This window comes from Eubalaena glacialis, chromosome 1 (assembly GCF_028564815.1).
Source record: "Eubalaena glacialis isolate mEubGla1 chromosome 1, mEubGla1.1.hap2.+ XY, whole genome shotgun sequence".
NCBI lineage: Eukaryota > Metazoa > Chordata > Mammalia > Artiodactyla > Balaenidae > Eubalaena > Eubalaena glacialis.
The window spans coordinates 105,300,521-105,326,995 of record NC_083716.1 but is presented as its reverse complement, the minus strand read 5'-3'; the positions used below and the strand labels follow the sequence as shown (position 1 = coordinate 105,326,995).

At 47.7% G+C, this 26,475-nt stretch overlaps 1 protein-coding gene across 3 annotated transcripts; it reads right to left on the bottom strand.

The window, feature by feature from the left end:
* Positions 1-379: 379 nt before the first annotated feature.
* Positions 380-5,885, bottom strand: TMEM37 (transmembrane protein 37). Of its 3 annotated transcripts, XM_061182937.1 has the most exons (3): positions 5,722-5,885; positions 5,055-5,074; positions 380-1,189 (listed from the first exon to the last, which is right to left on the bottom strand). In XM_061182937.1, the coding sequence occupies exon 3, from the start codon at positions 941-943 to the stop codon at positions 599-601; it is 345 nt and encodes a 114-aa protein (XP_061038920.1). In that variant the 5' UTR covers positions 944-1,189; positions 5,055-5,074; positions 5,722-5,885; the 3' UTR covers positions 380-598. The 3 variants fall into 3 exon arrangements, with proteins under 3 accessions (XP_061038920.1, XP_061038916.1, XP_061038924.1); XM_061182933.1 differs by lacking the exon at positions 5,055-5,074 and having other exon boundaries at positions 5,722-5,844; XM_061182941.1 differs by lacking the exons at positions 5,055-5,074; positions 5,722-5,885 and adding an exon at positions 3,821-3,959.
* Between the last annotated feature and the right edge of the window lie 20,590 nt (positions 5,886-26,475).

The following is a 26,475-nucleotide window of genomic DNA, read 5'->3' as shown; positions in this document are numbered from 1 at the left end:
CAGCTGCTGGAAGCTGGGGTTATCCAGGGATTACGGGGTACCCCCAACAAAGGGCAGGGCTCAAATAAAGTCGAACGGTTTGAAAAGCTTCTACACCCCAGCAGCGCTGAACTCCGCCTGCCTGACATGAGCAAAGCTAAAGCAGGGAATTTGCACAAGGCCCTTTGAGCTGGTGAAGAAAGTCCTAGGCACTGACTGGACACCCTTCGCTGACGAATGATTCACTCTTAGCAACCCAGGAGGCCCCAGGGACCCTACAGCCCATATCCCGGCAGAGTCAGTAAAACAGGTGTGAAATGTACTTGGCTGTGCAGCCAGCCTGAGCACGTTACCTGAGCTGCTTCCACGTCTATTCCCATCCCAGGAAGGACTCAAGAAAAGCTTTTAAAATAGGTTTCTTCTTGTAAAATCAACATCCTAATAACGTGGCTAAGCTGGTGCAGCTGGTGGCTCGGAGGCCCCCACCTGGCCTCTGGGCTGCGAAGGCCACTGGCCCGACCACCCCAAGGCCAAGAGGCGGCAGTTTGAATGTCCCATGTTGAAGAAGTCCCATCTTGACCCCACTTGCTGGTAGAACTCAGTGTCCTCGCAGGGGGGCCTAAAATTCTGCAGGCAGGCCCCAGGGGTGCGTGACGCTGTCAGTACGGCTGATGCTGTTGACGTGGAGGCCGCTGACGGCGCTCAGGAAGAAGAGGAAGGAGGCCGTGAACTCGCTCCAGAACGTCAGCGTGAGGCCCATGAGCGTGACCTGGTTCCTGAGGAGGGTCAGGAAGCTCAGGAGGCCCCCGAAGGAGAGGATGAACGCGAGGAGGAAGAGGGCGGAGCCCACGGCCCACCTGTGCCACGAGCGGGGGTCCTCGGACACCTGGGACACCATGAGGAGCTCCAGGCCAAAGATGGCGACCACCACGGCCAAGGTGGCCACGCTGCGGGCCACAGCCATGCCCGAGGCTAGCCCGGGCACGTGGGCCTGCCTCAGGTCTCGGAGGCAGTGCAGCTCAGCCTGGTTGGAGGTGGTGCAGAAGTGCCACAGCCCGAAGAGGCGGTCGTCGGCCAGGAGCCAGTGGCCATTGCAGATGGAGAGGGAGGAGAGGACCACAGCCAGGGAGGCGCACAAGATGATGAGGGCCCGGATGGAGGGTTCAAGGAAGGACCGGTGGGGCCTCCTTTGGGCCAGCAACTTCTGGGCCTGGAAGACAGCACGGGGCAGCATGAGGGAGGGCCCCCGCCACAGCCCACCAGCCTCCTCAGGGAAGACCCAGAACACACCTTGTAGCTTCTGACAGCCACGGTCTCCCAGGATGCCCGGGAAGCCCACCTTAGTCACAGCACAGACCCACCTCCTGGTGGGGCGGGGGGGACCCTCCTCCCATCCTACCTGTTCCCCGTCCGTCCTCCATTCAAGACCTGTAAGCATTGCCTGTGGATCCAGTTATTCATCAGGCAAAGAGTTCCCTGGCCTTTCTTTAATGATCTTTATAATGAGTAACAAACCCAAATTGTACTGACAGGCAAATCTTGGTCCATTCTGAAGTCCGCAAACCTGTCTGGCTTGGCTGATGTGACCTTGAGCTAGCAGCCAGCCTTGGTTTCTTTGTATGCAAAACAAGAATACTGCACTAGACATTATTAGCACATCAGTGAAGGTTACATAGCTCCCTCTTCTGGCCCCTGGTCTTCCCCAGTTTCATTCTAATCTGCACCCAGCTTTTTCTGCACTTTTCTTCAGTGCGCAGTGATGTTTGCACTTTGCCCTTCAGTCTGGCTCAGCCTGTACTCCGCCCAGGACATGGCACCACTGTCTGTTCTAGAAGCTTCTGGGCGGGGGAGTCCCTGAGGCTCCCCTTCAGCCTATGGTTTCGGCCCTGCAAAAGTACACCCTATCCTCTCTCCTGGCAAGCTGGGCCAAGCGTCCAGTGAGGTGTCCCTTCTCACAGCCCCGGGACACCCCCAAGCCACCGTCCCCAACCCCCAACCCGGAAGCAAAAGGAATGCTTCAAAGGGTAAAACTCCTTAGATGGCCCACAAGCCCTCCCAGGGCATCCTCCCGGCCACCTCGCATGCCTAGGACAGGCCTAGAACTTTTCTCCTCACACCTACTGGTCCCTCCACCTGAAAGGCTCTTCTCCCGGCTGTCCCCCCTTCTCCATTCTTCATGTCTCAGCTGAAACATCGCCTCCTGGGAGAGGTCTGTCCTGCCCACCCAACCCAGAACGGACCCCTCCGGTCACTCTCCGTCAGGAACCGTTCTGACAAGTTTTCCATTCCTGTCTGATTCGTAGTGGGAGGGCAGGACCGTGTCCCCAGCACCCGGTGCCGTGCTCAAGAGCCATGAGGTCGAGTTTGCAGGTATGCTGTCACTTCCATCTGAAGCTCCCTTTAAACCGTCTCCTGCCCAGTCATAAATTACGCCCTTTAGAGTGTGTGTGGAAGCAGCCCAGGTCACGCCCCAGTTTGGGAGGTAAGCAAAGCACACAGCTCATGCGTGACGATCACTGCTGGGAAGCAAACCGAAAGGGGACTCTGGGGGTGAGCCCTATGCCACGTGCAAGCGGAGGCTTCCAGAGGCGGTCTGGGCCACCCCTCTCGGTGAGGGGCAGACAGCAGAGCCACGCTCCCGGGAGGCCCCAGGATCGTTATGGATCCGGCTTGCTTTCAGCACTTCTGCCTAGTTAGGGTCCTGTCTCACTCTTAAACCTGAGTCTGGTGGAGTAGGACGCTCCATGGGGGGGGGGGCGGGGGGCGGGGTATGTAAAAAGGGAAACTCACACAGAGGTCAGGGGACCAGCCCGAGAGCATTCACCGAGATGACAGTAAAGCCTGGCACAGCTGCCCGACAACTGTATCATGTGTAGTGGGGGGGATGCACGCAACCGATAAATACCCACTGGGGCCTTCATGTGAGGGGCTCAATCAATACGCGGTGAGGAGAAGGACTGGAGCGGCCAGAGGGACGCCCAAGGGCTCAAGACCCGACTCAGACCAGAGACAAAGGCAGTCTGGGGCGCTGTAGAGAGCACTTGGGCGGGGAGTCTGGGCTCTGGTTCTCAAACCGCATCCCCTCGTCTCCTGGAGGCCTCCAGGTGCTAAAGCAGGGGGCAGGGGGTCAGCTCCCGGCCCCTCACTTCACCCACAGCAGGTCCCTCTTACCTGCTGGAGCCGCTGGGAATCTAAGAGTCCGTACTGGATTTCATTAGAAAAAAATGGCTCTACTGAGAAACAAACCAAGGGAACTTTGAAACCTCTGGGACTACAAACCATAAAGGTGTTTGTCTTTGTGCGGTTTCTTAACCTCCTTGGCCCTTACTTTCTCATCTACCATTCCGTAGTTACATTTTGTAGCAGGAGTTAGTGATCCCTGCAGGAAAGAGTAGCCATGAAGGCACCCGGAGGTTATATAACTCCCTACAGGTTGATAAGTTTCTAGGATGGGAAAACCCCAGACGCAGGCAACAAGTCACAAGAACGCAGCACCCAGAGGCCTTTTGACCTCAGACATCACGCTGTCTGGAGAAAAAGCACACGCCATCCTACCCTCAGCCCCACCTGTCCTGCACACAGAGTGGACTTTAATCTCCAGGCCCTCAGACATCACACTGGGATCAGAAAAAGACAGCTGACATCAGGTCGTTTTCCCCCTCCCACCCCAAAGGAGGGCATCATTCAAACTCTGACACCAGTAAAACTCCCAAGGATTAAGAGATCATGTATATAAAGGTGCCCAGCACAGAAGCAGTTCCTGATTAATATTAGTAACAATAATAAGGTTTCTTGGGAGTCCTTATTCCTCACCACTGCCCCACACCCCGGCTGCCAGCACCTCTGTGAACTTGCAGTGATCCAGGGCCTGAAATCCTCTCCCGGAGGGCAGCTGGGCAGCAGCGTGGTCAGGGGAAGGTCCGTGGACCAGAGGGTATGAGGGCAGTCTAGCCCTGCCCCTGACCCACCAGCCTCTAGCTCTGTGACCTTGGGCACATCACTTTAATCTCTTAGGGCCTGGACTGTCTCCACTGAAAAAAAAAAGAAAAATGGAAGCATTTCCCTTTTTCATCCAGAGCCCCGAATGATTAGTAGTGACCTGTAGAACAGTGTCACGTGGCACTCCTGGGCCACTGAGTCCAGTGCCAAGGTCTTGTCTTCCTCTGCAACCCAGGACCCCTTCTGATCCCGTCAACCCCTAAGTAGTGGACACTCTGGGCTGCTCACTACGCTTTCTCCACATCAACCCCCCGCCCCGCGCCCCTGCGCTTCTCCCCCCCCCCACTTCCCACTGCCCACTCAGCCCAGGCCCAGGTCAGGCCCTCCTCCTCCTCAGCTGGAAATCTCTTCTACAGCCTCCTACAGAGTAAGCCCGCTCCGCCTGCGTCACCGCAGGGCCCGGTCAGGGAGGCGCAGGAGCCAGCCTGCTTGCCTTTTAGCGCTTTGACCTCCGGCGAGCTATTTACCCCCTGAAGATAACAGTACGTGCCTCCTGGCCCCCGGGTGGAGCCGAAATGAGACCTAAGCACCCCAACTGCTTAGAACAGTCCCAGGCCGGCGGTTAAGTGCTCCTAAGCATCAGCGACGATTTTCAAGCCAGCACAGCGCCCCGCCCCCCGCCGCCGGCAGTAGCGCCCCAGGGTTTTACCTCATCTTCCCCGCCCCCCTTCTTTCACTAAAAGGTCAAGTCTGTTTACCTGGCTCCTCTCCTGCCCCTCCCCACCCCCGTTAATCCTGCCGCAGTTTCTTCGCCTCTTAATCTAGCACTCGCTTCCCCCAAACCGCTCCGAAATCCCGGTGTGCACGTCTCTCCCCCGCAGGGCCGTCGGCTCCCGAAGGCGGGACCGCACCCGCTCCCACCCTCCTCACTGCCGGTCCCGGAGGCGGCCCGGCCGGGACCCCAGATTATGCCCAGCACGAGAGGAACTCGCTGCATCCGGCTCTAGGGTTGCGGTGTCCCGGCCACAAGGGGCTGGGGGCGCGGCCTGTGGGTGGAGTTTCTCCTGTTCGGGCCCAGAAGTCTGGTTCGACTCGATTCTGTCGCTGAGCTGGCCGCCACGGGCGGGTTACTTCACCTGAGCCTCGGTCACCGCATCTACAAAGTGGGCGCATTGGGATCAGCCGGAGGCTGCGCTGCGGGGCGCCGAGCACTTGCGGGCAGAGTCTGCGGGCCGCGCTGACCGTCCGGACCGTCCAGTCGGGAGGTGCGGAGGCGGGACGCGTCCGCTAGGGAAGCTCGACGCAGGGCAGCGGAGAGCCGCACGCCCGGGGGGTAGGGGTGGGGATGGACCCCTGGCATCCTAATAAGGAGAAACCCCATCTCTGCGAGGCGGGCCCCTCCCCTCTCTACAGCCTGTCCTGAGGTTTCCGCGTGCCCCAGCGAGTCCACCCCCTCACCCGCCCCCCAACATCAGTTTTGGGAGGGGAGATGGTCTTGCTGCCCCCGCCCAGGAAAGTCCTGGCTTCCCCAGAGATGCTTCCTCGTGTGACAAGGCGAGCCTCATTTACGAGTGGATTCCGTCCATCCTCCGCCCCAGACGCGCCCCCTTTTAACAGGAGGGACCCCTCTGGTGCACCTAACGGATGGACACTGCGGACCCCAAAGAGAAGCACAACACTCCTCCCCAGCCGTTTGGGAGCCTCGGTGCCCGCAGGACCTCGAGGGGCCCGCGCCCTGGGCGGCTTCCCCCCCCCCGGACCCCGGCCGGGCCCCTCCCCGCCCCCCCCCGGGCTCTCGCCCACCTGCACGCCGAGGGCTGTCATCCCGCGCCGGGGCTCGGCTGCGCGCTCCCGCCTGGTTCCCTCGGGGCTCCCGAGCGCCGCTCTGCCGGGGCCGCGGCTCCCGACTCCGGACCTCTTCCCGGGGGTGGGGCGGGCCGGAGGGAGGGGCGGGCGGAACTGCTGCCCGCGGGCGGCTGCTCGGGCCGGGCCCCTCCCCGCGCGCCGCGGCTCGGTTTGCGCTGAGTCAGCGGGGCCGCCGGAGGAGCCCCCGGGGAGGGGTGGGGGCCAGGACCCGGCCCGAAGGGGAGGCTCGGGCCCTGGGGGAGAGCTGACCCGGCCGACTTGCAGGCCCGGAATCGCTCCCCAGTCTCAGGGCACGGCTGTGCCCGCGGCGCCGATTCCTCGAGGGCCCGGGGCCGAGGAGCCGGGTCCGCCCGAGCGTCCGGGGGAGGCGGCGGCGTCCAGACCGCAGGCGCGCGCCCGGGCTCTGCAGCTCCACCACCTTGGGCCGTTGTGATCCTGGACTCTTGTTTCCGTCTCTGAGCCACGGGCGATAAATGAGATGATACCTGTGAAAGGGCGGGGTCTTGCGAGGCCTCGGTAAGTGTGAACGGAGTGGACTCCCCGGGGCAGTCTTTCCTGCGTCCCTTTCCTCTCCCCCAAAGGGGGCCGTACAGCCCTGCTCGCCTCCTCGCCTCCCCAGGGACCATCCAGAAGGCAAATAGGACAAAACAAAAGTCATTGTTCTTCCTGGACTTTTGATGGGGCTTGAGTTCTCAAGGAGGAAGCGCACAACGTCCCCACCCCAAGAAGGGTAAATCCCAGCTGAGACCCTGCCAGCCCTTCTCAGCTGTTGATAAACAGGGAGGGGGTTGCCGCTTAGGTGAAGCAAAGTCTCCTTTCTCCGTCGCAAAGCAGGGTGAAGGAAGTTACTTGGCCCATTCAGGCAGGCAGCTCCCCGGTGACTTTGCCCGGGGACGTTCTCAGCTGGCACCTAACGCTCCCGCCCCCCGCCCCCCGCCCCATCCCTGTCAGAGGTTCATCCGATTCTGTCGCTGCCGCAGAAACCGTGTCAGGTCCGTTAACCTAGCGCCTACCTTGTTCCGTGTGTGGTCAGGCCTGTTTGGGGGTCTGCTGCCTGTTATGCTTTCTTGGTAAGAATAGAAAGTCTTGAATCGGTGGAATTTAGAGCGACATGTCAGCAAGATTGCTGGAGAAGCAGAAATGACTTAGGAATGATAATGAGGAAGTGATGGTCCGCTTCCAATTATTTTATGAGCATAAGAAAGCCGGGAGACTTCCCTTGGCGGTCCAGTGGTTAAGACTCCGCACTTGCACTGCAGGCGGCGCGTTTAGGGTTCACCTGGGCCGGCCCTTCATTTGCACCATAGGTTCCCGGGCTCCCCTAGGTCCCTCCGTGGTGCCGGGGCTGAGTAGAGCGGGTGTGGCAGAGTGAGAGACAGACGCTCCACTCAGCAGGGGTGACTGTTGTGAGGGGCAGGGGGTTCCCAGTGCCAGCGGGACTCTGGCAGGGGCAGAGGTGGGGGGAGGGGAATGACAGGGTGGGACCTTCAGGGGCTAAAACCAGGAACAGCCTGGGGGTGAGTGGTGGGACAGCACAGAACCCACCCTCTTGCTTGACTGTCTCTGCCTTTTCTCCTCCACCTGTCCTGCTTCTAGGCCTGGCCAGTGTTGGGGAAAGAGGAATTGCGTAAAGAAAGGGAGGACGTGGCCCCCACTCAGCCCTCTGACCACTCCTGTCTGATGAAAAAGACCCAGGCACTGATCTTAGAAAGTTCCAAGGCAAGGGCACAGGTACCGATGAATGAATCAACAAACTCAGTAAGCACCCTCCCACCTCCGGGCCTTTGTACTTGCCGCTTCCTCTGCCTGAGATGCACTTCTTCAAGATATTCACGGCCAAGACTCACCGCCTCACTCCCCTGAGGAGGTGGGAGAGAAGCCTGCAGTGACCACCACACCTGAAACAAAGGTCTTCCGTTCTCTTCTCCCTCCCCCCATCACCACAGGCGCACCCCCTCTCTCTCCACAGTGTGAACTCCAAGAGGCCAGGGACTTTGCCAGGCACGATAGTAGGTGCTCAATAAATATTCATTGAATACATGAATGAGTTAATTGTATACCTACTGTGTACCCGCTGTCCTGGCTAATGAGGGACGACAAAGGAGAAAAAGACAAAGTCCCGTCAAGGGTAAGATGCTTGGGTTTTAGGGTCAAAATCTGCCTCCCCTTCATTTCTGCTCCCTCCCCAGCCTCCCCAGTTCAGGCCCACATCCTCCTTCTCTCTATTTCTTTGCACCCCTGGTCCGCGCCATCCTCTCCCCAGTTCTAGGCCCCATCACCTCTAACGTGGAGGCCTGCGTAACAGCCTCCTGCTGGGCCTCCCTGCCTCCACTCTCAGCCTCTGTCCTGCAGTTTCCCATCCCCTCTCTCTGCAGGCCCACCCCTCTGCCCTCAGCTCCAGTGCACGTGCCCGCTTGTGCCCTGGGCGGGAAGCTCTGTCCAGTCTCAGGGCTGCTGTGTTCACGGTTCCCTCTGTGTGACAGGCCTTCCCTGGGGGTCTGCTGGGCAGGCTCTCACCTCTTCAAGGGCCTCCCTTGAGTTCGCCAGCCAGAGTAGCACCCCACACACGCTTGACCCTGTTATCTTCGTGTTTTCTTTCCTTTTTTTTTTTGTATATATTGTCTCATTCATTCTTTTTTTCTTTTTCTTTTTTAAATTTATTGAAATGTTGTTGATTTACAATGTTGTGGGCCTTCGTATTTTCTTGATCATTAGCTGAACTTCTCTATTTGTCCGTTTCCCTCTCTAAAGTACAGTACACAATTGAGTGCTAGGCCTGTCTCTCTTTCACCCCCGCATGCCCAGTTCTAAGAGCAGGGACTGGTCCATACGGCTTGCTGATTGATGCAGCAGCCTCAGATGCATTCTGGGCGAATCACTTCCCCTCCGTGAGCCTTGGTTTTCTGTCAAAAGGGGAAACGCATCCTTTGGGTGTTGTGAGGGTCACGGGGGCAGTGAGTGTGTCAACTGCTTGGTGCAGCGTGGGCACTGACCCCTGACCCCAGAGAAGCTTAGCTGAGGCAGGCTCCACTCTACCATTAGGGAGACCCCTGCCCCGGGTTTTTCTCCTTTGAGCCATTGGGGTGTGGGGTCTCTGAGGTGAGCTGGGGCAGACACATGGGGAGACCCAGAGGCAATAACAGGAGTCTGCTAGGAGCTGCCGAGTTCACTGGGCAGTTTCAAAGCTGATGACTAACTCTGCCTGCCCGAAGCCTGGACTTCTGGTCCCTCCAACTCTCTGTGCTTTGTGGACCAGCCCACTTGCCTCTCCCTGTCCCCTTCCCGTCCCCTCCCCACCTTCTCCCCACCGACCTGCCTTCACCCACTGGGTCTTTCTCTTCTCCTAGCCCCCTCCTCAAGGTTTCCTGATTCCAGGCCAGTTCCATCCCCTCCACGCCAGACCTCCCCCTGCCCTTTGCCTCCTCTGCCTCAAGCTCTAGCCCTGCATTCCAGCCTCCTGTTTAGGCATTATAGTGGCCCAGGGGCTTCCCCACCTGCCCTGGGGCTTGGCTTTACAGCGCTTCCCTCTGGGCCAGGTGGGTAGCAGGTGTGATGTTTATGCTGCGGGTGAGGGTGTCAGCCTCAGAGGGCCCCAGGGCACCAGTTCCCCATGGGGGGCAAGGGCGGTGGGGAAGGGGACTGACCGGCTGAAGGGAGGAACGAATGCAGCAGGATCCAGGCATCTTTCCTGAACGTCCCCATATATCAGAACTTCCCCCCACGTTGTCTGAAGAGGATGGGGAGGGATGTAGGTGGGCTCAGAGGGTGGCCTTTCTGTAGGGTCTCCCCTTTCTACAGGCAAGTCCGTCCTTGAGATGGGGGCCCCTCCAGGGCACCAGGACCTGCAGATTTCCAGGCAGAGTTGGGGAGACTTCTAGCACCTTCTTTGCAGGGGTGGACCCTGGACTTGTCAGCGCACTCTGAGACACCCTGTCTCTAGGGGATGGTCCCCCTAACCAGGCACACCCAGGGCAGTTGTATAGAGCAGACTGCCAGCACGTCCCTTCCCAAAATGGGCCGGTGCTCCTCCCTGATCAGGGCACCCCACCTGCCAGATCAAAGGGTCCAGGAAGCAAAATTAGACACCAGGAATTTGTGGTGAGCATGGAATGATGACAAGAGAAGTTAAAAGCTTTAGGCAGGGCTTTGCCTAGGCTCTGGGGAAGCCCAGGAAATACCCCACCACCCCGTTTATTAGCTTTGACGTTTACAAGGAAGGCATGCTGTCACAGGGTCCAGAGGAGTGATAAGGGAGAGAGGGATGGTTCCCCACGGGGAGTGGAGGGATGGGCTGTGGGGAGCCTCCGGGCCTTGAACCAGCAGGGTCTGGGAGTCTGGCCACTTACCACCTCAGTCTGTAGACATGTTAAAAGCAAAAAAGTGTCGTCAATTCAAAAACTGGGAGGTTTGGAACTTCCCTGGTGGTCCAGTGGTTAAGACTCTGCGCTTCCACTGCAGGGGCCACAGGTTCTATCCGTGGTTGGGGAATGAAGATCCCGCATGCCTCACGGGGCGGCCAAAAAATTAAAATAAAATAAATTGGGAGGTTTTACACTAAATTCTGGATTTATCGGCTTCTCTTGAAAATGAGACAGTTTGGACCCCGAGGGTCCCTTTTCTGCATGGGAGCAGTGGCCACTTTGGGTGACTGCCCTTTGCATGGGCTGTGCTCTGGGGGGCCCCCAGTCTTACCGCCCCCCCGTTCTGTTCACTCTTCTGTGTTGCCTGCCTGGCCCTTATAGGATTTCCCTTTATAAGCCCAGCTCTGTGTTGTGCTGGTAAATAACCCAGCCATGGTTTCAGGGTCTGTTTCCACGCTACCACCACCGCCTTCTTGGCTGACCCCAGTTTTTGTTCCCCGTAACTCTGCCCCCCCGCTCCCCAGACCAGTCTCTCCTGCCCAGATTCCAGATCCTCCTGCTGCAGCCCTCACCTCGATGGCAATGGTCTCCCCCTTCTGGGTTCAGTTTCCCGAAGGAGAATCTCCTTAGTCCAGGAAAACGAGGCTGCTCGGTGTAAAGGGAAGCAGACGGTCTGAGCACTGGTGACTCTGGGGCTAGGGGTCCATCCTGGTCCAGAAAAGCTGTAACCAAGGGCTGGGGGCAGGCAGCCTCCTGGGCGGCAGGGGCTCTGGGCGAGAGAGCAATGAGGCAGGGGCTGTACACTCGACAGAGAGCCCCTCCCTGGAGTCATCGTGGCTCCCGCCATGAGCCCCCTCCCCTGGAGTGCGCCGGGGGTGCACTGACCAGCCAGGCCTCTCGGACCCTGCTCCTTGCCAGCCTCCAAGCCGACCACCTCCTTTTCATCTGGTATCACCTTGTCGATGGTGAGGGGACCCTTCCTCCTCTCTTCCAACTTTGCCCTGGATGATATTTTGTCTCTGACCTTATGAATTGATTTTTTAAATACATTTCAAGAATTCTAAATGCGACATTCTCCAGCTCCTATGTATTTTCTGGATATTTATGTGATTCTCAAACTTTTCCAGTAAATGACCCCCCCGTCTTTTGTTTTGTTGGACCCCAGTTCCGAGCCTAGCCAACCATTCTCAGATCACAGCACGCGGGCATCCTTGCATCCAGATCCTCCTGGAGTTTATTTTCCGTTTTTCATTCCCCCAATGGTACCGCCTCTAATGTGTTTGATGTATATCCTTAACCATCGTGTATCCTTGTATGTGTGTGTGTGTGTGTGTGTGTGTGTGTGTGTGTGTGATTTTTGCTTTCCTAAGTGGCATTATGCTATAAATCTTGTTCTGTTTCCTACTATTCTCACCCAACAGCATGATTTGAGGCCACCCCTGTTGGTATATGTGTAAATCTAATTCAGTGTTTTACACATGATAAGTTGGGTCCCAGTAGCGGCTGGTGAGATCAATTTGGCAGGGGCATAATCACCACTTATAATAAACGAATACAATGTAATAGGCAATATCAGAGTGCTTCAAACATAATTAGGGTAAATGTTGTTTCATGAATTTTTTTTCAAAAAGAGATAGATACAGGTTGCAAAGTAAAAAGTATTTCTTAGGTGGGTCCCAGTAAGGAAAGTTTGAATGGTCTGGTTCATTGCTTCTTATTGCTTTATTTTTTTTTAATTAAAAAAAATTTATTTATTTATTTTTAACTTTTGGCTGCGTTGGGTCTTCCTTGCTGCACGCGGACTTTCTCTTAGTTGCGGCGAGCGGGGGTTACTCTTCGTTGCGGTGCACGGGCTTCTCATTGCGGTGGCTTCTCTTGTTGCGGAGCATGGGTTCTAGGTGCTTGGGCTTCAGTAGCTGTGGCTCGCGGGCTCAGTAGTTGTGGCGCGCAGGCTCAGTAGTTGTGGTGCGCTGGCTTAGTTGCAGGTGAGGTTGAAAACCTCTATCCTAAAGGCTTTCTGCTTTCCTTAGTTCCTCACCCTACCCTCTTCTCTTCTGGGTTCACAGAAGATATTTCGACCTTGGAGGTTTGTTGGTTGGCTTGTGACTCTCATAGAGCAGTGCAGGTTCCGAAGTGGAGTGTGAGGGCGGCTCCTTGTGTAGGTAACTGTTGTGAGTCAAAGACGTCTCTGCGTGTGTGTACGTGTGGACCTGCACAGCCGCAGCTGCTCACACACGCGTCCCAGAGGCAGACGCTGTCCTTGCTTGTCCAAAGGGCATTTACTTGACAGTTTCGCGTCTCAAACACAAGTGAGAACCAAGAAATAAGCCCTCAGTAGACCTGAAGCTAAACATAATATTGTCAATCAATTTCAGCTAAAAAAAGGATGAAGCCCTCCGAAACTCCTCAACAGCCAAACAGAGTCAAGTCATTATTTACTTTTTTTTTGGCTGCACCACGCGGCTTGTGAGATCTTATTCCCCAGATCAGGGATGGAACCCAGGCCCTTAGCAGTGAAAGCACGGAGTCCTAACAACTGGACCGTCAGGACATTCCCAAGTTAAGCCATTATTGAATTAACTAATTACACTGATTGATGTTCTCCTGACCTCAGGTCAATAGGAAAAGTTTGCTCACTCTTGCTTAAGAAGACGGGGAGCCCACACAGCACTGAATTCTACCCGTTACTGATGGAGTGTCTGTGCCTCAAGGGGCAGCTGCGAGTGTCTGGAAGACTGATTTATGTGCAGTCAGATGATTTAATGTATGGGTTTGTGTTGGGGGCATAATAATATAATACTATTTGTCAAGTGCTTGTTATGTACTACATCATGTGCCGAGTATGCTAGAACGTACTATTTCATTTATTCCTCACATCAGTCTTTTTTTTTTTTTTTCTCACATCAGTCTTTTGAGGCAGGTACTATCACGATCTTCGGTTTCGAGGGAGAAACGGAAGCACAGAGAAGTCAAGCAATTGGCCTAGGCACACACACAGTAATGGTAGGTTGGGGTTTAAATCCAGGCCTCTCTGCAGGGTCAGCCCTGAACCTTGGCAGGACACCCACAACCTTGACTCACTGCTCGTATCCTGGGCACTTTGTAAAGGCGTTTTAAAGAGTTTCACAAGGGACTTCCCTAGCAGTCCAGTGGTTAAGACTCCGCGCTTCCACTGCAGGGGACGTGGGTTCGATCCCTGGTCAGGGAACTAAGATCCCACATGCTGGGTGGTGCGGCCAAAAAAAAAAAAAAAAAAAAGTCTCACAAATCTACTGCGGGTATTTTCTAGAGACTTTGCAGAATGCCCAGCTGCTGAGACGGTGAGCAGGGAACCAGGAAATGCCTCTCTCTGGGGAAAATGTAAGCGGGGACTGGACCTGGCAGGAGAATGGCGAATCTGGGGCTCTCAGCCTGCCCGCCGCATTGCCCAGGGCAGGCTGGCCGGGCTGGGCGGTGCTGCAGACAAGGGAGCACACCTTCTGTCACTCTTTCCTTCCTGGCCACTCACCCCAGGTTGCCACCAACAGAACTGTCCCAAACAGGATACACGTGGCTTCCCAAGTCGTGTCTATGGGCAGGACCCCACAAGATCCCAGCAAATCACTACGCCTCCCTCTGCTGGCCTCTGCTTGGCATTACAGTCAAAGAACCCACGTTTAAGTCCTGCACCAAAGCCTGGCACCCCACTGCCTCTCCTCAACTCTGCCCAGTTCTCCAGGGTCGGGGAGACTGACCCTCTCCCACCGTCCCTGCCACTCCATCCCACTGGAGCCACGATTTCAGAATCCCACGCCCTGGCCGTGGCAACAGGCGCATGGCCCAGGGCAGCAACAGTGATGGGCCCCAGGGGTGGGAGCATAACCCAGACAGGGCAGTCCCGGGCTTCATATGTGTACACTGCGCATGTCCCCTTCCTCTGGGTTCCCCCAGGCGGGGCTGTCGGCCTGGGCTGTGCGTGGCCTCAGCCCTCCTCCTGGCGTAAGGCCGCCCAACCACGACAGGGGGGGACCAGGCCGATGCCCAGAGAACCCCGAGCGAGAGAACCAGAGCATCACAGCGCCTGGACCCAGTCTCAGAGGGCCGCCCACCGCTGTGGCACGCGGGCTCAGCAGTTGTGGGATCTTCCCGGACCAGGGCTCGAACCCGTGTCCCCTGCATTGGCAGGCGGATTCTTAACCACTGTGCTACCAGAGGAGCCCCCAATTCAGAATTTTCTATAATTTTACTTTCCTGGCTTTAAAGGAACACAAATTATCTAAAATATATTTAAAATATACTTCTTAACTTACCTTGTTTCCAGATTAAGATATTGCCATGCTTGACGGTTTCTCTTAACACAGTGACCATCTTAGATATTCGTAAATATTAGGTCATTGAAACGTCTTTGGCAGATTTCCAATGTGACTAGAAGTGTTAAATAATAATAGCCAGCCCACTACCAAATTTTTTATAAAGATATAATGAAAATATTGTGACTCACTTTTAGAAGATCCACATACAGCTGTGATTTTTAAAATACTAGCCATTGCATACTACTTAAGACAATTTAAGACGAAATATATTAAAACTTAAAACTTTAGCATATTTAAGAGCCAAGACAATGGGTGCTTTTTGTAGATACTTTCATTGCAAATAAACTTTCTCCTAGTAAATTCAAAATCTCAAGGCTTTAGATTAATTTTGTGTATTTCAATGGTAAATTAGGATATCTATAATCTTATTTTTTATCATAAGCTCCTTTCCCATAAGAATTGATATTTTGGGGACTTCCCTGGCGGTCCAGTGGTTAAGACTCTGTGCTGCCACTGCACGGGGTGCAGGTTCCATCCCTGGTCGGGGAACTAGGATCCCGCATGCTGTGTAGCATGGCCAAAAGATTAAAAAAAAAAAAGAATCGATATTTTTATTTGTAGATTCTTCATTCCCCATTTCTTTACTTTTCCTTTTTGTTTAATTTTTATGTCAGAAAGTGTATGCCTATCTCTTGTTAAAGCTTTTCATTTTTCTAACATATTTCAAAGGTGTTTTCTCTCATTGTAAACAAGGGGAAAGGCCTTCTAACAAGCATGCATTTTATATAGAGTCAGGATTTTTCCATGGAGAGCTTTCTTATCAATTTCCACTTGGTTCACAGTATCATCCCATCATGAATCCTGCATAAATATTTGTAGTATATTTATACCAAGATGCTTCTGATTTCACCACGTTGCATTTCCTAATAGGATTTTATTTTAAATATTAATATAATCATACAGTATTTGACTTTGTTTTGTATCATGCACTAATATGTGCTTTAAATAAGTGGACACGTATTAACATTTGCTCCATGTCATTAATTTGCCTGGGATGGTAGCTGATTGCGTTTGATCTTGATGCCCGTTGGGCATTCTTATCAGTGTTTAAGTGCTTTTTAGAACAGATGTGAAAATATCTAATCTACTCACTGAATTTGCAAAACATGTTTGTAAATTGTACAATATTTTGGGAGTTCCCTGGCAATCCAGTGGTTAGGACTCCACGCTTTCACTGCTGTGGCCCGGATTCAGTCCATGGTTGGGGAACTAAGATTCCACAAGCTGCGGGGGCTTCCAAAAAAAAAAAGAAATTGTACAATATTTTAAAGGTTATCATGATTTAATTTATAGGAGCAGAAATTTTGTCTCTTAAGATTATGAGCTGAACACATTTGCCATAATCATATACAGTTGAGGAATAATGGCTTCTACCACTTTGTACAACTGCCAGAGTCACTCATGTAAAATATCTGTGATGATGAGCATTTCTAAGCCAACATTATCTTTTTCCAATTTACTAGTAATTACCTAAGTTACAGCATACCAGTTTTTTCTTTTATTTCAATACAATCAATACATCTTTCTTCTGTGGTGATGGAAGTGTTCTTTTTTTTTTTAATTGAAGTATGGTTGATTTACAATGTTGTGTTAGTTTCTGCTGTACAGCAAAGTGACTCAGTTATACATATATAGACGTTCTTTTTATATTCTTTTCCATTATGGTTTATTACAGGAGATTGGATATTGAATATAGTTCCCTGTGCTCTGCAGTAGGACCTTGTTGTGTATCTGTTCTCTATAGAATGGTTTGCATCTGCTAATCCTAAACTCCCAGTCCCTCTCTCCTCCACCCTCCTCTCCCTTTGGCAACCACAAATCTGTTCTCTATGTCTGTGAGTCTGTTTCTGTGTCGTAGATAAGTTCATTTGTGTTGTATTTTAGATTCCACATATAAGTGATATTGTATTTGTTTTTCTGTTTCTGACTTACTTCACTTAGTATGATAATCTCTAGATCCATCCATGTTGCTACAAATTGCATTCTTTCATTCTTTTTAATGGCTGAGTAATATTCCATTGTATATATGTACCACATCTTCTTTATCCATTCATCTGTCGATGGACACTTAGGTGGTTTCCACATCTTGGCTATTGTGAATAGTGCTGCTGTGAATAGGGGTACATATATCTTTTTGAATTATAGTTTTGTCTGGATTTATGCTCAGAAGTGGGATTGCAGGATCATATGGCAACTCTATTTTCAGTTTTTTGAGAAAGATGGAAGTGTTCTTAAGATGAACATACCTTACCAGGTGACGTGTTTGTTTAACGTGGGCCACTTCTTTTTTTAAAAAATTAATTAATTATTTATTTATTTTTGGCTGTGTTGGGTCTTCGTTTCTGTGCGAGGGCTTTTCTTTCTAGTTGTGGCAAGCGGGGGCCACTCTTCATTGCAGTGCGCGGGCCTCTCACTGTCGTGGCCTCTCTTGTTGCGGAGCACAGGCTCCAGACGTGCAGGCTCAGTAGTTGTGGCTCACGGGCCTAGTTGCTCCGCGGCATGTGGGATCTTCCCGGACCAGGGCTCGAACCCGTGTCCCCTGCACTGGCAGGCAGATTCTCAACCACTGCGCCACCAAGGAAGCCCAGGCCACTTCTTTTGTACAATCAAAGCAAGGAAAAGTATTTGCTTTTTATATTTTCAACTCTGTTTAATATCTAACCTGATTTCTTAGAAGCACTATGTGTTTCTTTTGAATTGTGGTGCACATATAGGAACAGATCACTCTTTATCTTGACTTACATTGCTAACTATATGGATGGACATTGTAATAACATGTAATTCTTCTTTTTTTTTAATAAATTTATTTATTTACTTAGTTTTGGCTGTGTTGGGTCTTCATTGCTGTGTGTGGGCTTTCTCTAGTTGTGGCGAGCAGGGGCTATTCTTCGTTGCGGTGTGCAGGCTTCTCATTGCGGTGGCTTCTCTTGTTGCAGAGCACGGGCTCTAGGCGCAAAGGCTTCAGTAGTTGTGGCATGCGGGCTCAGTAGTTGTGGCTCACGGGCTCAGTAGTTGTGGCTCACGGGCTCTAGAGCGCAGACTCAGTAGTTGTGGTGCACGGGCTCAGTTGCTCTGTGGCATGTGGGATCTTCCCGGACCAGGGCTTGAACCCATGTCCCCTGCATTGGCAGGCGAATTCTTAACCACTGCACCACCAGGGAAGTCCCTGTGGCTTTGTACTGTTGATGTGACCCTGGTCCCCTGGCTGAAGGAGGGCTTGTCAGGTTCCTCCACTATAACGTTCCTCTTTCCCCCAGTCCATTCTGTCTGTACCTTTTGGAAGGATGTCACTACGCACAGCCCATGTTTAAGGAGTGGGAAGCTGTGCTCCACATCCCTGACAGTTATAACATTTATATCAATTTTGGGGGTTTATGCCTGAAAGATTCCCACGCTCCCATATTATCTATTTACTTTTTCCAGGAAAATAGCTGTAAAATTGACTGCGAGTTTATGAAACGATGCTCCACCTTACTAATGATCAGAGGGACGCTGGATGCAGCCGTCTGTGCCTTGAATAGTGTCTGGACGTAGTCTGTGCTCCGTAAATATTTGTCAATGAGTAAGACTTAAAAGCTGTGAGGGAGGACATGCAGAGTGTCACCGGTGGCAAAGAGATTCCAAGCAGAGTGAAGAGCAAGGGGACATGCCGCAAGGAAGGGACGTGCCTGGCTTTTTTGAGGACCGTCAGGAGTGCTGTGTGTTTGAAGTTAAGTGAGCGAGGGAGAGAGTCCTGGGGGTTGTGAACAGGCTTGTCAGCCGTTGAAAGGACTTTGGCTTCTACTCTGGGTGAAACGCCAGGGAAGGGTTTTAAACAGAGGAGGGACATCATCTGACTTACTCTGGCTGCTGTCCCACAAATGGTCTGAAGGGGCAAAAGGAGAATCAGGGGGCCGATTAGGAGATTGCCGTAGTGACTCTCAGGCAGGTTGTTAGCCGTGGAGATGGGGACAAGGGGGCAGGTTTTAGGTGTGTCTTTGCAGGTTCAATAAGGGCCAGCCCCACAAGTGTGACACTTTTGCTGTCACACTGGGTCCTTTGCTCAGAAAAGCCTCTGCTTGTTTTCATGCTCTGCTGTCACCATCTTGAAATATTTTTTCCGGCTTTATTGAGATACAATTGACATAACATTTTGTCAGCTTAAAGTGTACAACATAGTTATTTGATAAACCTGTATATTGTGAAACAATGACCATAGGTTATTTAACTATTTATTTTTTGTGTGATGAGAACATTTGAGATCTACGTTCTTAGCACCTTTCAAGAATATAATAGTTTTGTTAACTATAGTCACCATGATGTACGTTGGATTTCCCAAAACTTATTCATCTTATAACTGGAAGTTTATACTCTCTGACCACCATCTCCTCATTTTCACCACTTCCCAGGCCCTGGCAACAACCGTTCTATTCACTGTTTCTCTGAGTTTGGCTCTTTTAGAATACACATACATATAAGGTTATACAGTATTAAATTATACTTTTAATTTTTTAATTTTTTATTTATTTCTTTATTATAAATGTATTTATTTATTTATTTATTTTTGACTGCATTGGGTCTTCGTTGCTGCGCGCGGGTTTTCTCTGGTTGTGGCGAGCAGGGGCTACTGTCCGTTGCGGTGCATGGGCTTCTCATTGCGGTGGCTTCTCTTGTTGCGGAGCATGGGCTCTAGGCGCGTGGGCTACAGTAGTTGTGGCACGTGGGCTCAGTAGTTGTGGCTCGCGGGCTCTAGAGCGCAGGCTCAGTAGTTGTGGCACACGGGCTTAGCTGCTCTGTGGCATGTGGGATCTTCCCAGACGAGGGTTGGAACCCTCCGTCCACTGCATTGGCGGGCGGATTCTTAACCACTGCACCACCAGGGAAGCCCTACTTTTAATTTTTTTAAAGTTTGCAGTGTGATCTGAACCATTTATGTGCTGCAATCTGATTACCACCATAGCTTTACTTAACATCTGTATCACATCCCATAATTATAATTTATTTTTGGTGAGAACATTTATGATCCAGTGTCTTAGCAATTTTGAGATCTATAAACAGTATTGTCGTCTGTGATCACTGTGCTGTGTGTTAGGTCTACGTAACTTATTCATCTTCTGGTATCAAGTTTGTGCCTTTTAACAACATCTCCCCAATTTCTCCACCTCCTCACCCCCTGGTAACCACCATTCTACTCTCTGTTGCTAAGGGTTTGGTTTTAGAGTCCATATATAGGTAACATACAGTATTTGTCTTTGTCTGGCTTATCTCACTAAGTATAATGCCCTCAAGGCTCATCCATGATGTCTCAAATGGCAGGGTTTTCTTCTTTCTTTCTTTTTTTTTCCCTTCTTTCTTAAGGCTGAATAATATCCCATTGTATGTAAACACCACATCTTCTTTACTGATTCCTCTGTTGTGAATAATGATGCAACAAACATGCGAGTGCAGATATATTTTTGATACCTTGCTTTTATTTCCTTTTGCTATATACCAGGATGTGGTATTGCTGCAGCATATGGTCCTATATTTAATTTTTTGAGCAACCTCTACAGTCTTTCCACAGTGGCTAAACTATTTATATCCCCACCAACAGTGCACAAGGGTTCCCTTTTTTCCATACTCTCGCCAATGCTTATCTCTTGTCTTCTTGATAATAGCAATTCTAAAGCTGTGAGATGATACCTTATTGTGGTTTTGATTTGTATTTCCCTACTTTTTAGGGATGTTGAGCATCTTTTCATGTACTTGTTGACCGTTTAGAAGTCTTCTTTGGAAGAGTATGTATTCAATTCTACTGCCCATTTTTAAATTGGATTTTGTTTCCTGTTTTTGCTTGTTTGTTTTTGCTATTGAGTTGTATGAGTTCAATATAAACAGATTTTGGATACTAACGTTTTATCCAATATATGCTTTGAGAACATATTCTCCTTTTTCTATATTCTCCCTTAACATTTTGTTGATTGTTTCTTTTGCTGTGCAAAATCTTTTTAGGTAGATGTAGATCCACTTACCGATTTTTCACCTTTGTTGCTTATGCTTTTAGGGTCATATCCAAAACTATCATTGCCAAGACCAATGTTAAGGCACTTCTTCTCTATGTTTCCTTCTAGGAGTTTTAGGGTATCAGTCCTTATGTTTGTCTCTAATCCATTTTGATTAATATTTGTGAATGCTATAAGATAAGGGTCTAGTTTCATTTTTCTGCATGTGGTTTTCCAATTTTCCCAACAGCATTTGTTGAAGACACTATTCTTTCTCCATTCACAATAGCATCAAAACCAATCAAATAGTTAGGAATAAATTTAACCAAGGAAGGGAAATAATTGTACAATAAACACTTGAAGATTTTGATGAAAGAAATTGAAGAAGAAAAAATAAAATAGAAAGATATACTGTGCCCATGGATCAGAAGAATTAATATCATTCAAATGTCCATACTACACATCTATAGAGTCAATTAAATCTCTATCAAAATTCTAATGACCTTTTTCACAGATATAGAAAAAAAAATCTTAAACTTTGTCAAACAAAAGACCCCAAATAGCCAAAGCAATCCTGAGAAAGGACAAGTTGGGAGGCATCAAACCTCCTGATTTAAAACTATATTACAGAGATACAGTAATTAAGACAGTATGGTACTGGCAAGAAAATAGTCACATAATCAGTGGAACAGAATAGAGAGCCCAGATATAAACCCCTGCATATAAAGTCAACTAATATTTGAGAAGGGAGACACACATACTCAATGGGCAAATGATAGTCTCTTCAACAAATGGTACTGGGACAACAAAATGACTACTTTTAATTTTTTGAGGAACCTCCATACTGTTTTTCATAGTGGCTGTAGTAGTTTACATTTTCACCAAAAAGGATTTCCTTCTGTCCACATCCTTGCAAACAATTGTAATCTCTTCTCTCTTTGACTGTAGCCATTCTAACGGGTGTGAGGTGGTATCTCATTACGGTTTTGATTTGCATTTCTGTGATGTTGAATGATGCTGAACATCTTTTCATGTACCTGTTGGACATTTGTATTTTTTTTTTTTTTTGGAAAAGTGTCTAATCAGATCTTTTAACCATTTTTAATCAGATTATTTGTTTTTGTTTGTTTGCTGTTGTGTGATTTCTTCATATACTTTGGTAATTACCATTTATGATAAGACAGTTTGTTAATATTTTCTCCCATTCCATATGTTGCCTTTTCATTCTTTGGATTATTTCTTTTACTGTGCAGAAGGTTTTTGGGTTGACATAGTCCCACTTGTTTATTTCTCCTTTTCTTGCCTGTTATTTTGGGGTCATATGCAAAAAATAATTATTGCCAAGACCAATGTCAAGGAGCTTTTCTCCTATATTTTCTTTTAGGATTTTTATTGTTTCAAGTCCTACATTTAAATCTTTAATCCATTTTGAGTTAAATTGTGTGAGTGATGTAAGATAAGGCTCCAATTCCATTCTTTTTGATTCCTACGATTGTACCAGTTTACACTTCCACCAAAAGTACATAAGAGTTGCCCTTTTTTTTTTCTTCACATAACCATTCTAGCAGGTATGAAGTGATATCTCATTGTGGTTTTGATTTGCATTTCCCTGATATTTAGATGAGCATCTTTTCACGTACCTGTTTGTCGTTTGGATGTCTTCTTTGGAGAAGTGTCTATTCAAGTCTTTATCCCAGTTTTTTATTTTTTTAGCCATCGAGCTTTATAGATTCTTTATATATTTTGGATAAAGCCCTTATCAGAAAGATGGTTTCCACATACGTTCTCTCATTCTGTAGGTTTCCTTTGTATTTGCTGATTGTTTATTTTGCTATGTAGAAGTGTTGTTTTTTAGTTTAGTGTTTTTTGCTTGTTTGTTATTTTAGTTTTTATTTCATTTGAAACAAGTTCCACTTGTTTATTTTGGCTTTTGTCACTTGCACCCTTGGTACAAATATCCAAAAAGTCTTTGTCAAAACCAGTATCAAAGACGCAAGAGGGAGGAGATATGGGGATATATGTGTACGTATAGCTGATTCACTTTGTTATAAAGCAGAAACTAACACACCATTGTAAAGCAACTAAACTCCAATAAAGACGTTAATAAAAAAAAAAAACCAAAACAAGGAGTTTATTCCTTAGGTTTTCTTCAAGTAACAGAAGAAGTAATAGTTTGGGGGTCTTACATTTAAGCCTTTAGTCCGTTTTGGGTTAATTTTTGTGAGTGGTAGAAGAAACTGGTTTATTTCATTCTTCTGCTTGTAGTTACCCAGTTTTTCCAGCACAATTTATTGAAGAAACTATTCTTTTACCATTGCATCTCTTGGCTCCCTTGTCAAATCTTTGTTGACCATGTATGAGCTGGTTTATTTCTGGGCTCTTGATTCTGTTCCATTTGTCTATGTCTCTATTTTTTGCCAGTATCATACTGTTTTGATTACTATAGCTTTGTAATAAAGTTTGAAATCAGGAATTGTGATGCCTATAGATTTGTTCTTTTTTCTCTGGATTGATTTGGCTATTAGGGGTGTTTTGTGGTTTCATACAGCTTTTTGGGTGGTTTTCTTTATTTCTGTGCAAAAGTCATTGGAATTTTGATAGGAATTGCATTGAATCTATAGATGGCTTTGTATAGTATGGACATTTTAACAATATTAATTCTTCCAATCCACGATCACAAGAACTCTTTCCATTTATTTGTATCTTCTTAAGTTTCTTTCATCAAGGTCTTGTAGTTTTATAGATCTTTCACCTACTTGGTTTAATTTATTCCTAAGTGTTTTATTTATTTTTGAAGCCATTGTAAATATGATTGTTTTCCTTACTTCTTTTTTCAAATTGTTTGTGGTTAGTATATTAAAAAACAGCTGTTGGTACTTCCCTGGTGGCACAGTGGTTAGGAATCCGCCTGCCAATGCAGGGGGACATGGGTTTAATCCCTGGTCTGGGAAGATCCCACATGCCACAGAGCAACTAACCCTGTGCACCACAACTACTGAGCCTGCACTCTAGAGCCCATGAGCCACAACTATTGAGCCCACGCACTGCAACTACTGAAGCCCACACACTCTAGGGCCCATGTGCCACAACTTCTGAGCCTGCATGCTGCAACTACTGAACCCCACACGCCTAGAGCCTGTGCTCCACAGCAAGAGAAAACACTGCAATGAGAAGCCTGCACACCGCAATGAAGAGTAGCCCTGCTCGCAGCAACTAGAGAAAGCCTGTACACATCAATGAAGACCCAACTCAGCCAAAAATAAATAAATAAATAAAATAAAACACAGCTGTTCTTTGTACGTTGATTTTGTATCCTGCAACTTGACTAAATTTGTTTATTAGATATAATGTTTTTTTGGTGGAATCTTTAGGATTTTTCATATATAAGATGATATTAAATGCAAACAGAGACAGTTTTACTTCATCCTTTCCAATTTGGATTTCTTTTATTTCCTTTTCTTGTCTAATTGAAATGGCTAGGACTTCCAGCACCGTATTGAAAAGGAGTGATGAGAGTTGACATGCTTGGTTTTTTTCCTATTTTTAGCAGAAAATCTTTCAGAATTTCACCATTGAGAATAATGTTTGCTGTGAATTTGTTCTTTATGGCCTTTATTATGTTGAGGTACATTTTTCTAAACCAATTTTGGAAGGATGTTCAATTTTGTCAAGTGCCTTTTCTGTGTCTATTGAGATTACCATATGATTTTTACGTTTTATTCTATTAATGTGGTGCATCACATATTTTAATTTACATAATTTATTTAATTTACATTGAACCATCCTTGCACCCCAGGGATAAATCCCACTTGGTCATGGTGTATGATCCTTTTTGTATACCACTGAATTTAGTTTGCTAGTATTTTGTTGAGAATTTTTGCATTTATATTCATCAGGGATACTTCCCAGTTTTTGTTTATTTGTTTTTTTTTTTTTCTGGTAGTGTTCTTATGTAGGTTTGGTATCAAAGTTATGTTGGACCCATAAAATGAGTTTGGGAATGTTCCTCCTTTTCATTTGTTTGGAAGAGTTTATGATAGATTTGTATTAATTCTTATTTAAGTGTTTGGTAGAATTGCCCAGTGAAGCCATCTCATCTTTACCTTTTTCTGTTGCTAGGTTTTTGATCAATGATACAAGCTCTTCACTCATCACTGATCTGTTTAGATTTTCTATTTTGTTTTGATTCAGTCTTGGTAGTTTTCTAGGAATTTGTTTATTTCTTCTAGTTTATCCAATTTGTTGGAGTATACTTATTCATATGTGTCACTTATGATGTTGTATTTCTGTTGTATCAGTTGCAGTTTCTCATCATTCATTTCTGATTTTGTGTATTTGAGTATTCTCTTTTATTCTTAGTATAGATAAGTTTGTCAATTTTGCTTATCTTTTTAAAAAAGCACACTTTGCATGGATGTTTTCTATTGTTTTCATGGTCTCTATTAATATCTGCTCTGATATTTCATTCCTTTTGCTACTTATGTGCTTAGTTTTTTGCTTTTTTTTCTAGTTCCTTTAAGGGTAAAGTTAGATTGTTTATTTCTGATCTTTTTTTCTTATTGTAGTTGTTTATAATGATAAACTTCTTAATTACAGCTGTTTTTATTGCATCCTGTAAGTTTTGCTAAGTTGTGTTTCCATTTTATTTTGGTCCTATATATATATATATATACATATATAGATATATAGATCTATATCTACCTATATATATGTACGTTTCAAAGACATTATTGTAAAGCTGATGTAACTTTTTCCAGTTTTATTGAGATATAATTGACCTGTGATTTGACATACATATATTGTGAAATGATTACCACAATACAATTAGTTAACATACATCATCTCATCTAAAAAGATTCTTTTTTAATAGTACATATATGTTGTATTCAGAATTCAGGGCAATAAATTTTCTCTTATTTTTCTTTAGAAATTCTACAAACAATATGCTTCCTTTTATAAGGTGTGTTTTCCCAAATTAGTTAATCTCATTTTGTTTTTAACTTATATTTCATGTCTGTAAAAGATAATTTTCAACTCAGTACACTTAAGACAATGTGGTGTTGAATTCAAATTTGAATCTCCTATATGTTGCCAATAATATATGTGATTATTTGTTTAATTATACCCCTACTGTGCTTATGACTTATCAACTTTATTTGTCTTCTTGGTTATTGATCATTGTTTGCTTTATTCTGACTTGGCGAGTAGTTTTGGAAATAGTCTTAATTTCTCATCTACTTTTTAAATGAATTTATTACCTTGTGAAAGAAAATTTTGAATTAAAAGTAATTTTTGAAAAGTTTTACACTTCTATTTTTGGTATTATTTAATTAAAAAAAATTTTTTTTAATTTACATTTTATTTTTATTTTTGGCTGCATTGGGTCTTCATTGCTGTGTGCAGGCTTTCTCTGGTTGAGGCGAGCGGGGGCTACTCTTCATTGCGGTGCGCGGGCTTCTCGTTGCGGTGGCTTCTCTTGTTGCGGAGCACGGGCTCTAGGCACGTGGGCTTCAGTAGTTGTGGCACGCGGGTTCAGTAGTTGTGGCTCACGGGCTCAAGAGCGCAGGCTCAGTAGTTGTGGCGCACGGGTTTAGTTGCTCTGCAGCATGTGGGATCTTCCTGGCCAGAGCTCGAACCTTTGTCCCCTGCATTGACAGGCGGATTCTTAACCACTGCGCCACCAGGGAAGCCCGGTATTATTTACTTTTTAACTGTGGGAAAAACATATAGTATTTATCATCTTAACCATTTTATTTATTTATTTATTTATTTATTTATTTATTTATTTATTTATTTATTTATTTATTTATTTATTTATTTATTTTTGGCTGTGTTGGGTCTTCGTTTCTGTGCGAGGGCTTTCTCTAGTTGTGGCAAGCGGGGCCACTCTTCATCCTGGTGTGCGGGCCTCTCACTATCGTGGCCTCTCTCGTTGCGGAGCACAGGCTCCAGACGCGCAGGCTCAGTAATTGTGGCTCACGGGCCTAGTTGCTCCGCTGCATGTGGGATCTTCCCAGA